Source organism: Puma concolor, chromosome A2 (assembly GCF_028749965.1).
Source record: "Puma concolor isolate L17-30 chromosome A2, mPumCon1.1.hap2, whole genome shotgun sequence".
NCBI lineage: Eukaryota > Metazoa > Chordata > Mammalia > Carnivora > Felidae > Puma > Puma concolor.
This window is the reverse complement of record NC_141668.1, coordinates 167,848,214-167,861,268: the sequence shown is the minus strand read 5'-3', so window position 1 is coordinate 167,861,268 and position 13,055 is coordinate 167,848,214. Positions and strand designations below refer to the sequence as shown.

Here is a 13,055-nt window from a genome sequence, read left to right as displayed (position 1 = left end):
GTGCCGGGGGAGGCCCCCGCCTCTTCCCAATGCAGGTCCACCAGCCCCGGGCGCAGAACGGCCTCGTTTAAAAGCGCCTGGGATAGAAAAGAGGGACATTGCCTTCTGGGTATGACAAGTGCTGGGCACACGGCACTGCCAGTCCTGTGTGTGTGTGTGTGTCCCTAAGCTGGTGGGATGCACTGTTACCCACAGGCTCAATCATCGCCTCCACAGCCTGCCCCTGGAAGCCACACGCTCAAGACATCGGTGCTGCTGACACCATCCACCCATGGCTTCGTCTCTGGGAGCCACTGTCAAAGTCCCTGTGGAGCTCTGAGAAGCCACACTGGAAGGCAAGCCTTCTGCCCCCGAGAGTGAATGGGGATTCATAAACACAAAAGGGACAGTGTGGAGGTTCCTCAAAAAATTAAAAATAGATCTACCCTATGACCCAGCAACAGCACTGCTAGGAATTGACCCAAGGGACACAGGAGTGCTGATGCATAGGGGCACTTGTACCCCAATGTTTATAGCAGCACTTTCAACAATAGCCGAATTATGGAAAGAGCCTAAATGTCCATCAACTGACGAATGGATAAAGAAGATGTGGTTTATACACACAATAGAATACTACTTGGCAATGAGAAAGAATGAAATTTGGCCTTTTGTAGCAATGTGGATGGAACTGGAGGGTATTATGCTAAGTGAAATAAGTCATACAGGGAAAGATAGACACCATATTGTTTTCACTCTTATGTGGATCCTGAGAAACTTAACAGAAGACCATGGGGGAGGGGAAGGAAAACAAAACAAAACAAAAAGGTTAGAGAGGGAGGGAGCCAAAGCATAAGAGACTCTTGAAAACTGAGAATAAACTGAGGGTTGATGGGGGGTGGGAGGGAGGGGAGGGTGGGTGATGGGCATTAAGGAGGGCACCTGTTGGGATGAGCCCTGGGTGGTATGGAAACCAATTTGACAATAAATTTCATAAGGAAGGAAGGGAGGGAGGGAGGGAGGGAGGGAGGGAGGGAGGGAAGGAAGGAAGGAAGGAAGGAAGGAAGGAAGGAAGGAAGGAAGGAAGAGAAAGAAAGAAAGAAAGAAAGAAAGAAAGAAAGAAAGAAAGAAAGAGAAAGAAAGGAAGACAGAAAGAGAGAGAAAGGAAGAAAGAAAGAAAGAGAGAGAGAGAAAGGAAGAAAGAAAGAAAGAAAGAAAGAAAGAAAGAAAGAAAGAAAGAAAGAAAGAAAAAGAAAAGAAAAAAAAGAAAAGAAAAAAAAGGAAAAAAAAAGAAAAGGAAAAAAGAAAAAGAAACACAAAAGGGCACTGTGGGCTGGAGCTGGTGATACTCAGCCCCCCCACCCCTGCCATCCATCCAAGCACCTGTTCTCTGACCCCTTGAGCCAAACAGCACTCGGAGATGGGGCTGCCACCCGAGACCCCGGCGAGGTCTGGCTCCGCAGGCAACAGTCTGCCTACTGGCTGCTTTGTGGCTCAAGCCATCTCTGATGGTGACCTTAAGAACCGCCTAGAGGGGCGCCTGGGTGGCGCAGTCGGTTAAGCGTCCGACTTCAGCCAGGTCATGATCTCGCGGTCCGTGAGTTCGAGCCTCGCGTCAGGCTCTGGGCTGATGGCTCAGAGCCTGGAGCCTGTTTCCGATTCTGTGTCTCCCTCTCTCTCTGCCCCTCCCCCGTTCATGCTCTGTCTCCCTCTGTCCCAAAAATAAATAAACGTTGAAAAAAAAAAAAATTAAAAAAAAAAAAAAAAAAAAAAGAACCGCCTAGAAACGCTGACGTGGCAGGAGTCCCGAGCCTCCCACGGTGACAGGACCTAGCTCCCAGAGAGGGGCTCCAGCCAGTGCTTAGAAAACATCCAAACTGTGTGCACAGGAGGGGGTGGTGGGAAGTATGGGGAGGCCTCGGAACCCACCGAGGCTCAATGGCCAAAGAGCGGGACGAAGATGCTCAGGGACGTCCCACTGGCACCAGGAGGGAGTCCCCGATGGCACTGACCCAGCAGCGGCCAGGAAAGCGGCAACGGTAACACGCAATCAGCCACCGGGACCCTGGCCCGTGCAGGGGGCTGCCCAAGGAAGACGGCCGTGAACTCAAGGACAAAACCATCATGCTCTACCAGAACTGTCTTCCCCTAAGCCCTGTGTCCAGAGTTTCCCAACAGAAAGAGAAACTGAGGCTTAGCAAGGTGTGCAGGTTTGCCCAAAGCTACAAAGAGCAACTGGGGGATCCCAGATCCCAGCCTCCTCGTCTAACCTTTGGGCCAACAAGGCCCCGAACAGCTCAGAGCCAGGAGAGAAAGGACAAGGCAAGGGGGCCGGTGGGGGAAGGACCACCTCACCTCTGTCTTGAAGGACGCCTCATCCTCCGAGTTGGACTCCTCCACCTCCGGGGGTTTTTTGATCTCCCTGGGCTCACTCTCGGCCTTGACTTTCTCCCCTTTGCCGCTGCCCTTGTCCTTGGCTGGCTTTTTGTCCGAGAAGGAGGAAGACGAGGTGCGGGGCGAGGTGCTGGGGGCGCTCCTGGACCCCTTGGAGCTACTCTTCTTCTGCTTTTTGGCGCTGGGCTTGGGTGAGTCGGCGGCAGCCGGCCGCTTGCTGGAAGACTTGGGCGGGGGTGGGGGCGGGGGCCCGCCCTTGGGGGACATGCTCTCCAGTTTGGTCTCCTTCAGGGCCATCTTGGGTTCCTTGAAAGCGGCCTTGGCCGGCGGGGCCTTCTCTTCCTTGGGCGGCCGGCCTTCGCCTGGCTTCCGCGTGGCGTCCTTGGTGCTCCTGGCCTGCTCGCGCTCCGGCTCCTTGGAGGGGGCCTTGCCCTCGGAGTCCTTCCGTGGCCGCTCCCGGTGCTCCTTGGCCGTCTTATGGGTCTTGCAGGCCTTGCTGCTGTCCCTGCTGGCGTCCTGAAATGCCGGGGCAGGAGGGGGAGAGACACGGTCAAGTGGCATCTCGGGGTCGCCCTGCTCCGCCTCCCCCGACCCCTACAAAGTATAATCCACCTGATTCAGACTCAGCTAGAGAAAATCTTCCATAAAGCGAAAAAGTAAGGCAGCAGGTGAGAGTTTTAAATGGAGCTGTCCCTTTAAACTACTGGGAAGTGTCAGCAGGTCCCGGGCGACTGCAGGCTAAGATGCCCCTCTGAATTGAACTGACATATTCCCTGAGGGATTCAAGAAGAGCACACGGTGAGTCAGACACGAGACAGGCAGGCCACACGTACCCACTCCCGCTCCAAACTCGCTGCTTCCCGCTGGCCCGGGGGAGCAGAGGCTGCGTGCGGCGCAGGGGGTGGGGGAGCTGAGGGGCACCGGCAGGCGGGCCCCCCCCCCCCACCTGGTCCCAGTGCACGCCCAGCACAGCTCTTCTTTGGTCCCCACAGCCAGCATTTACTGAGCACCTGCTGGGCTCCCAGGTGCTGTGCAGAAACAGCTCCTCAGATCCCTCGCCCTCTCGCGATCAAAGCCGCCTGGGCGGCATTTCTAAAACACACACGATTCTTGGGTCTCCACCTTGGGAATTCGGAGGGTTGAGGGTGGAGCCCAGAAGCTAGTGCTGGCCAGGCAGGTCACGGAGCTCCTGCTGGAGACAGAGGCAGAGAGGGGCCCTGCGCCCAGGCTGCTGGGAAGGCCCCTGCGTGCCTGTGCTATCTCCAAACAAGGGCAGGACCACCTACCTCACTGGGTAGTGGTGCAGGGCCTGGCAGGCAGCAAGCACTCAACCAAGGGGGGCTGCAGCCACTGCCACCCACCCCTATGCGGCTGGCACACCCTGCAGGTGGGAGCCCCATCTGACGCCTCATTTGGACCTCCTTTCTATCGACACCCCGTCGTCACCCCGTATATCCAGGTAAACCGGACAGGTGCCTGCCGTGCTTGGCTGCCAAGGGCTCTGGCCCCACTCGGCAGGCCAGGTACACAGCCGGGCCCAGAGGCTCTCGAGACAAAGCTCACCAGGAAGCCAAGAGAGCCAGACCAGAGGGTGACCCGCACCACGAAGGTAGGGGCTCCTCTGAGGCAGCTCACCCCAAGTGCCGAGGGGACAGACTGGAGCATGTCGAGGAGGGCAGGCAAAGCAAGAAAAGGCCCAGCAGCAGGGCCCCTGCTGCCCTCACAGCCCACCATGGAGCTTTCCCAGCAAAGGGACCCAGGGACAGACAGTGCAGCCCTGAACACCTCTGATCCACTCCGGTCGCCGTCTTCTTGCAAATCCATACCCCATGTCAGTGCCAAGGGTTCGGGGACAGCCCCACGTGGCCGAGGCTCACCGCTGCCTCCCTGGAGAAACATCGCTGGGTGCCCTGGCCCCAGCTCTTTATCACTGGGGCCAGGGGAAGGGATGCTCACGCCACGAGTCCCCAGCACACGGTCTAAGGGGGCAGCCCCCCTGGGGACTGGCTTGCAGAATGGGGCTCCACTCCCCAGCAAGCTGGTCTCCTGAGGAAGGAGGCCAGAAGCAAATTCCACGTGTAATTCCGGCCTCTTCTCGCAGCGTCTGTGTGCCCACTTAGGTCGCAGGAATGGGTCCAAGCACCAAGAGGCACGCTGGCCAATGCCTCCAATGCAGTTCCCACCGTGACCCCTACCCCCCGAGTCCTAGGGCCAAGCAAGCCTCCACGGCTGCCCAGGACCTGCACAAACAGCAATGGCCTTCGGAGCTGCAGCTCCTCACCAGTGTCTGCCCGGGGCTCCCAGACCGCGAGCCCTCTGAAATCACACGCTGACCTGAGCATAAGGTAGATATTCCCAGGGATAAGGACTCCTCCCAGTCGTATTCTCAAAGCGTTAATGAGCCAAAAGTGCCTAAGAACCAAGTTTTAGAGAAAGGTCAACCAAGCCAAGTGGCTGACATCAGACAGAGAAGCAGGGTGCCCCTGGAGCCACGAGAGTACAGTTCAGGAAGAGGGGCCAACGGGGCCAACCATTACCGGGGTGGGAGCCTCCAGTTCCCTACCACCACTGCACCCTCTGGGACAGAACCATCAGGGACTGATCTACCGAGGGCTGTGGCAGCCAGACTCGCCACCGGCCCCCAGGCCCGGGGCTCCCATGGTCAAGGCCCTGCAAGGACATAGCCCTTCCCTCCTGGCCCCTCTGCCTGGCGCAGGTGGCCTGGCCAATCAGACCTTCTGGCTCCAGGCTGCCAGAGAACCAATCTGGGTGCCCAAAGGAAGGTGCTCAGCTGGAGGAAGTGGCTGGCGCACAGGCGGTGCTGTCCAAGGAGAGCCGAGAGGGACTGACGGCTCAGAAGCGGAAGGGTTTCTTTGAGGACCGTCAGCAGAGAAGAACCTGCCGTTTGCTGCCTGAGAAACCCGTGCAGGCGCCTCCTAAGTCACGCTGCCTGGGGGGCTGGAGAAAGACCCTGGGGCAGGGAGGGGGACGGAATCCTGCCTGCCCCAGCCTCCCGGACCTGGCAGATACACTCTTCTGGCTCGGGGGCTTGCTCCCAGGAATCTCAAAGACGCTGGCGACAGACAGATGCTGCGAGCAGACACAGACGCAGTCTTGCCGGCCACCAGGGTGTCCTTACCACCCGGGGGGGGGGGGGGGGCATTTCTTTGAGACGTTTTGGGTGGCTTGCAGATGACACGTACGGAAGAGATACCAACTCCTACTCTTTCTGTTCTGCAGAAAGTCCCGAAAAACCGTAGATGGCTGAGATAGAAACCACCAAGATCTCTAGCAAGCATCTTCCTTCCATTTAACCTCCATGTGGTTCAGGGAAGGACAGGCCCAGGAGGCCGGCATGGGGAAGATCCCCAGAGCCACACTCCATACCTGGACTCTGACCACACACGTCTGGAGAGCTTAAGTCAGACAAATCCGGGGATATCAGACACCCACTGACCTTGTGGAAAGTGCCAGAAAGACCCTGCCTGGGCGATGTGGCTCTCCTCCAGTGTTGCTGAAGAGTAAAGCTGGAAGGCGGCCTGAGGGTTCAACCTGTCCCGCCTGGGGTGCCCCAGGTCCACAACACCCAACAGGTGAATGAAGCAAGAAACACGCAAAGATGAGAAATAGATAAGCTTGTGGGGTCAGAGACGGGAGGATAAAGCAGCCACCCTGAGAGCCAGATGAGCTTGGCCTCCGGGACACGGGACTGTGTGGGCGGCTGCAAGGGAACAGGACGCACGCTCATGAGTTTATATGGACATCAGGACACCATCTGAAGAGCTCCAGTGACCAGTCCTGAACAGTTCAGAGAGAGGTCGCAGGAAGGCAGAGTGCCACCCGCCCAACAGAACTGAGACAAGAGGACAAAAACATTCCTTCTCGGGGAAAAATGAGCCTTCTCACCACATCGTCCCACTGGGCGCTTCCCCCAAATAAGCCTTCTGTGCTGAGAGCTGTTCCCAAAGAAAGAAGCCAAGCCTGGAACAGCCCAGGCCGGGGGTTGGGGGGAGCACCCAGCCCTGGCAGATGGGGTGTCCTGGCCACGCTCAGGAGGCCTGGGAGTTGGGCAGTCAAGGCTGTGGCAGAAATCCTCTGTCCATGGGCCCCAACCGTGCGAGACTCTCAGGGTCCTGTCTTAGGAGGGAGCCCTAAGGCCCACTGATGCAGTGGGAGCAGTGAGGATGGGGCAGGCTCTCTGGCCTTGAAAGGAAGAGGGTGAAGAGCCTACAATTACTTGGCTGCTCGTGCAATCCAGCAGGGACCGACCCTCCTGAGTGGCAGGGAGCCGCCAGGCGGAGCGAAGAGCTCTAAGAGGAAGATGCCAAGGGAGCAAGTCTGGGAACAGAAGGCCCAGCTCTGCAGAGGGGGCGCCCTGAGCCCAGGACCCACCACTGGGCCCCAGTGCTCCCACGTGACTGGGCCTTCCGCCTCACTAACCTTGGAGCCGTGGGACGGTTTGGTCTTCTTGGGGTCAGAGAAGGCAGAGAGTGGAATTGTGGGTAACATGGGGTAGTCGGGGCTGGGCCTGGACACCGTTTCTGCTCCTTCGGGCATTACCATCACCTAGTGATAAAGAAGAGACAGATGTTATCAGTGAGCAGGGAGGCAAGAGGAAGTGTGCCTGCAGGAGTCCGGCCAGAGGCTGGGGGAGGTGCCTTCTGGGACAAGGGCAAGGGGGCATTGAGAGTCACTTGTCCAAAAGAATCAAAGGCGTTTCCTCCATGAGAGGCTGGGTGCTGAGTGCTCGGAGCAAAGCGGGCTCAAGGTGGCGAGTGAAGAGAAGCTGGGGTCCCAGGATGGCTGGGCCCAGGTGTGGCCGCGTGGCCTCTGGGAGGAGAGCCCCGAGCGCAGTGGACAGAGGGCGAGGCCAGGAAGACCGGCGGAGTGTGCCGAGAAGCACGAGAAGGCAACCGTGGCCCAAGCTGACCGGCACGCTGCGGTTTAGAAGGACCAGAAGCATGGTTTGGAAAGGCGAGAGGCCAGCCAGATACCCACACCGGGCAGCCGCGCGGCAGAGAGAGCAACTTCTGATGGGCGTGCGTACGGGGGACTTCACAGGGTCCCGCGTTTCCAGGGTGGGGGGTGGGGGGTGGGGAGACGAGCCCTCCTCCACGGTCAAGCAGGCAGAAGGTGACTGAACTGGCAGCATGGGAGGCAGAGGCAGGAGAGAACCGCACGGGGGTGGGCGCAGCACGAGCCTGCGGGGGAGGGCAGCGAGTGCCCCACTCTGTTAGCCAACTGCGAGGAGGAAGGGCCTGGAGTCCTGCCAGAAGGTGCTCCCGGGATCCCGGGCTCCTGCCGCACCTGCTGAAGGAGAGAAGGCTTGGGGGCAAGTTGTCCAAATACTGACACACTGCAACTTAACACTGCTAGCAGCCAGACAGTCAGAGGCAGCCTTCCAGAGAGCGACGAGACAGAACAGAAGAACGCAGCACACGTTAAAAAAAATAATCATAAAAGGAAGCAAGGGGGGAAAAAGCATTCAGCTCAGTATCACGAGCACCATTGATAACCTTGAACGCCTGGGATTGATTCCCTGATGAGCCAAACCTCTCCTCTGAGGAGGCTGGTGTCAGAGAACACGGGGGTGATCCCCTCCCACAGCCCCCCAACCCCGAGGCAGCCCAGCCCGAGGCCTGAGTTCCTCCTCAGAGCCTGTCCGACCGCAACACTATGACCCACGGTGCCCAGAGCCCAGCTGAGTAGCCCCGGTCTCGGGCTCGCGAGGACGCGTGTGAGAGAGAAAGGCGACTGACGCCCTGAGCCAGGAGCACACGCGGGTCTGGGCTCCTTCACTCTCGTTTCCTCCCTCTCTCTCGTGTTCAGGTCCCTCTCTCCCTTCAGGTTCACCTCCTGGCCTGACGCGGCTCCTATCCCTCTGCTCTGTAACAGCACTTCGAAAACAGGCAAAGCGAACTAGCGGGTCTGCTTCCTCCTCCGCCGCGGTGCTTCACGAGGACCCAGCACACCCGGTGGAAATACAGACCCTCGGCCGCAGAAGGAGCTCCTTTCCGTGCAGCTCAACTGCCGACGGGGCACCGGATGAGACCCAGTGCCGAGGGGACGGGCGGCCGCCTCCTCAAGGCTGGCCTCTGGCCGTCGGGTCACCGCCGAGGAGGGGCCTGGCGCTCAGGCGGGTAATCAGTTCCGGGTGACCGCGGTGGAGGGGCAGCACGGAAGGCCGGTCTCATCAACCCACGACTGGGCGGGTCTGCGGTCATCTGCCGCAAGATGGCAGATGCCGGCCCCACTGGGGATGCTCAACTCCAGGAGAGCACACGAGGACCCCAAGTCACGTGGTGGGAGCTACTGTCCCACAAGAGTCCCAGGCTGCTCCTAAGATCAGAGATCACTGCTTTGCCGTCAGCCCAGGGCAAGCCCCAGAAGCCCACAGCCCCCCAAGGGTGAGAAGGTTCCTGACCAACCCACCGGCTCTCTGGGCAGCCCCCACAAGAGGGAAGAGCCCCTGGCAGAAACCACCGTGCTGTGGCACACGGGCCTCGCTCTCCCTCCTCCCTCCAGGACCGGCCCTTCTTCCCAAACGGCCAGCCAGACCTGCGCTCCCAACCTCTCCCCCTGCCGCCGCCTCCGCCCTCCAGTTTTATATGTTTTGGTGATGCACACTGAGCCTTCATCTCTTCTTAGCAAAGAAAAGCTCCTTACGCAGGGGACGGAGGGGGACGGCCCCTTGGTCCTGGAGCTCTGGGAGGCCCGTGAGATGTGACCTGCGTGTCTGTCTCCCACAGAAATGCTGTCTGTGGGACCCCTGGGTGGCAAGGGCTTGGGGAAACGTTTGGCAGCAGAAAGAAGGTGGACAAGCAGGGCTGGGGGAGACTGTCGACCCAGGCACCCCCTCCCCCTTCCAGAACTCCCAGGCGAAGTTCAGGACAAATGTCTCTGCAAACTGCTTCCAAGGCCTGCCTGTTTGTTCCCATCAGCCAGTACATGCTAGACTATAATCATAGACTCATCTGTTAGCAGGAACGCGATAGAACGTAGTCAAATTTTCTGCAATGAATAACTGATTCCCTTCTTTTTTTTTTTTAAATAAAGCTTACAGAAGACCCAACTGAATAAATGACGAAGGACTGCTTCAGAGGCCGAAAGCAGCAGCTCAGCCCAAACTCCCTGTGTGCACTGGGCAGGTGGGCCTCCTGAGCCGAACCCTCCCGGCTGGCACCCAGGCAAATGCTCAGTGATTCTGGGTCACTAAAACGTGGCTCTGGGATGTCCCGTGTCCTTGGCCTGGCCCTCCTTCGGCCACACGGCACACACAGTCCAGCCTACAGCCGAGCACCCCTCCTCCTCCACCTCAGGCACCCCTCCTCCGGCTCTGCACTGTGCTCCCGGCGCTCGGCCACCACCCGCACACTCACTAAGAGGCCCGGGCTTGGAGAGCTGCCACTTGTCTGGCTTCACTAGGACAAAACTGCCAGGCCACACGCATCATCAGGGAACCCCACGGAGAGCCACTGCTGTTCCCCTCCGATGACGCAGCCCCGGCACAGCCTTGCCAATCCGGTTAACAGCTGGCTCCCACGCCTCGCCACGCTGACAGACTGGCCTCACGCCCACTCCTCCCACCCCTCCTTCCCATGAAGGAAGATGCTAATTAACCACAGTCAACCAGGAAACCATGGGGATAACTAGTGACCGGTCACTCACAGCGACAACGCCCCAGCACAGGCTCGGGGCACCCGGGTCCCACGGTGCTGCCGGGTGCCACCGATGCAAACTGCACCTCTGAATCTCGGGCACCCGGCCAAGGCCGGAGACACGTGCCCGGGAGACCCCGAGGTACCCCCGGCACCAAGCTGCTCAACGTCAGGAGCCACGTGGGAGCCACGACCGAGCAGCCAGCGCGTCCCCAGCATCCATCTGCGCAGGGGCACACTCACCCCGCCAGCCATCAGGAGCTTGTACCGGAACTCGATGGTGGGATTGTTGAAGGTGAGCTTCTCACAGCGCAGGTGGTTCACGGGCGGGTTGCCCTCCAGGTTCAGGAACAGGTCATAGGTGAAGCAAACCTTCCTGGGCTCCTCCTTAAACAAAGAAAACAAGGAAGTTCATCTCACAGCCACGCAGAAGGGCGGGCAGGAGGCTGCAGGGACAGCCACGAGGCACGCTCCCCGCCACCGGCCCCTGCCCTTCTTTGCCCTCCGCGAGGCCTCCGTTTCTCTCTCCCGGTCCCTTATCTGCTTCCCTCTTGTGTGCCTCCTTCTCATCCATTCCGTTATCCGAAAGAAGTCGACTTCCTATTTGCACTGGACCCAGCAAAGCAGCCTCCACAACAGAAGCACAGATCGAGAATGATGTTCTCAGATGGTCAATGGAAACATTCCTGCTGATGGCACGTGCGGCCTGGCGCACACCTTCCCCTGCAACCCTCGCGGCCCCCGTCAACCAACGGAGAGACTGAGGCCTGAAGACACGACTGCCGGGTGGCGGTGCTAAGATCTGATCCGACTCTGAGGCCCCTGATTCTAGGGCCTCCAGCCCCTGCTCCCTTCCTGGAAGGGAAATGTCCCCAGAGACATCCAGATGGCCAGCAAGCACACTGAGAGCTGTTCAACATCTCTACCGACCAGGGAGCCGCAAATCAAAACCACAACATAGCCCCTCACACCTACGAGGCCGGCAGTTACTTGAAAGACGGAAAACAGCAAGCAGTGGTGAGGAGAAAACGGTGCCCTTGGGCACGGCGGCCGGAACGCACAACTGCCAGTGCGGTCACTCTGCAAAGCTGTCCAGGGGTTCCTCAAGACATCCGACGCCGAGCAACGATGGGACCCATGTATCCCTCCTCACATACAGCTGAGAGAAGCGAAAACATACATTCACGCAAACACTTGTACGTCCAAGTCCACAGAACAGCATTACTCTGGACTCAAAACTGGAAGCAATCCAAGTGTCCAACAGATGAAGGGACACACACAGTGAGGTCCCTCCACACAATGCAGTACCACAGCCGCGAGCAGGAGCCAGGCACCCACACCCGCCGCCCCGCGGACGGACCCCGAACACGCGATGCTCAGGGAGGGAACCAGACACGAGAGGCCACGCGGGGGGTGAGCCCATGTGTGTGAAACGTCCAGAACAGGCTCATCCACGGACAGGAAGGGGGTTCGTGGGTGCTGAGGGCTGGGGGAAGACTACTGATGGGGACACAGTTGCTTCCTGGGGACAGGGAATGTTCTAGAATTAGAAAACTGTGATGGCTGCACAACACTGTGAATATCCTAAAACCACTGAATTTGTATGCTTTCAAAGGGAATTTCCTGGTATGTGAATTATACGCAATTGCTTTACAAGCCCTCCAGCAGGAGAGAAGCCCAGGGGTGCAGGTTGCTGGTGAGGAGCTCTCGGCAGCTGGGAGGAGACCCAGGACACGGCAGTCAGGGGTGTGAAGAAGGGGGGGCTCCGTGCACATGCCCTCTTCCTTCCACCCAGACCAGCCAGGCCACAGCCCTGGGGAGAGAAGGGGGCAGAGACGGGGGCTGAGCCTACACTCCCCCCGCTCCAACTGCAGCCAGGGCCCCGGGCCACCCCACCTTCCCCCTCAGTCTCCACAGCCAGCGCCACGGTTTATAGGAGCCATGCAAGCCCTGTGGGCCTTTTTGAGCTCTGATGAACGGGCAGCACGTGGGAGTGGGGACCTGACTGGCCCCGAGCTTACTTCTGGACAGAGGGGACACCAGTGGGGCCCCGCTGTGCCCTGCGTTCAGGCCACAAAGGTAGAAGGCACACCTGTCAAGTAGGGGAGTTGCAGACGCTGCCTTTTGGGAGCCTTGAGCCTGGTGCAGGGAAGACAAGCAAACAGGCCTTCCCAAGCCAGTGCCAACCAGTGAGGGGACACTGGCCTTGCCCCTCCTCCCCAGCAGCCCTTGGGGTCAGCAAGAGTGGTTTCTACCCCAGCTGGTCCCATCTAAACCACACCTGGCAAGCCTTCTCCTGGCCCAAGGCAGACACGTGACCTGGTCTGAGTGATGAGGTGGAGCGGAGGGCAGCCTAGGGACAGCTTTCCTTCCCAAGTCACACACGAAGCACAAGAAAAAAGGCCCAGCATCTCTTTTCCCTACCTAGTCGGGAGCTCAGCAATCCCGGAGGAACATGCAGGGAAGCCGCGAGGATCTCTGGGCCACGAACACCGGCCGGCTGCTTTCCGACGTCTTGTTGAAGAAGAGAAAGGGCCCCCATAAAGCCCCCAAATGCAGCTGACCCCCTCCTCTGTGCCTGCACTGTTTTGTGCCCAACCTAACGGAGGTACTTGTCACAGTGGGTATGTCTCCCCACCAAGCTGGGAACCCACTGGAGGCAGGGGCTGTGGGGACCCTGGTCCCGCACTCGGGTGCTGGCCTAGGGAAGACACTCCATTTCTGTCAAAAGACTGAAACACTAACACAGACAAGAGTGGGGTGTGACCCAACAGTGTGGGTGGGGAGGGTCGGGAAGGCCCCGGGGAGGCTGTGCCAGGTGTGGAGAGTGGCTATGAGTTGATCAGGGAAGGAAGGGGGTGAGGAGAAGCCCCACAGGCCACAGTGTCCTTCCGGAGCCCTGCAAGTCCACAAGGCCGCAGCTGGGAGGGGAGGGGGGACCGTGGTGGCAGTAGGTGACCGGAGAGATGGACCTTGGCCACATCTCGGGGGCAGAGGTGTCTACAGGGGGTTCTGGGCTCAGCAAGA

At 59.1% G+C, this 13,055-nt stretch overlaps 1 protein-coding gene across 3 annotated transcripts in view; it reads right to left on the bottom strand.

Annotated features, from left to right (window-relative positions):
* The window catches only part of MLLT1 (MLLT1 super elongation complex subunit), a 67,723-nt gene that overhangs the window by 11,456 nt on the left and 43,212 nt on the right, over positions 1–13,055 (bottom strand). For 2 of the 3 annotated variants that reach the window (XM_086699329.1, XM_086699330.1), the window contains exons 4-6: positions 10,272–10,415; positions 6,811–6,936; positions 2,332–2,886 (exon numbers count right to left, since the gene is read on the bottom strand). In XM_086699329.1, coding sequence (XP_086555455.1) covers positions 2,332–2,886; positions 6,811–6,936; positions 10,272–10,415 — 825 coding nt within the window. The remainder of the gene's footprint in view (positions 1–2,331; positions 2,887–6,810; positions 6,937–10,271; positions 10,416–13,055) is intronic. The other variant, XM_086699331.1, reaches the window with a different exon arrangement.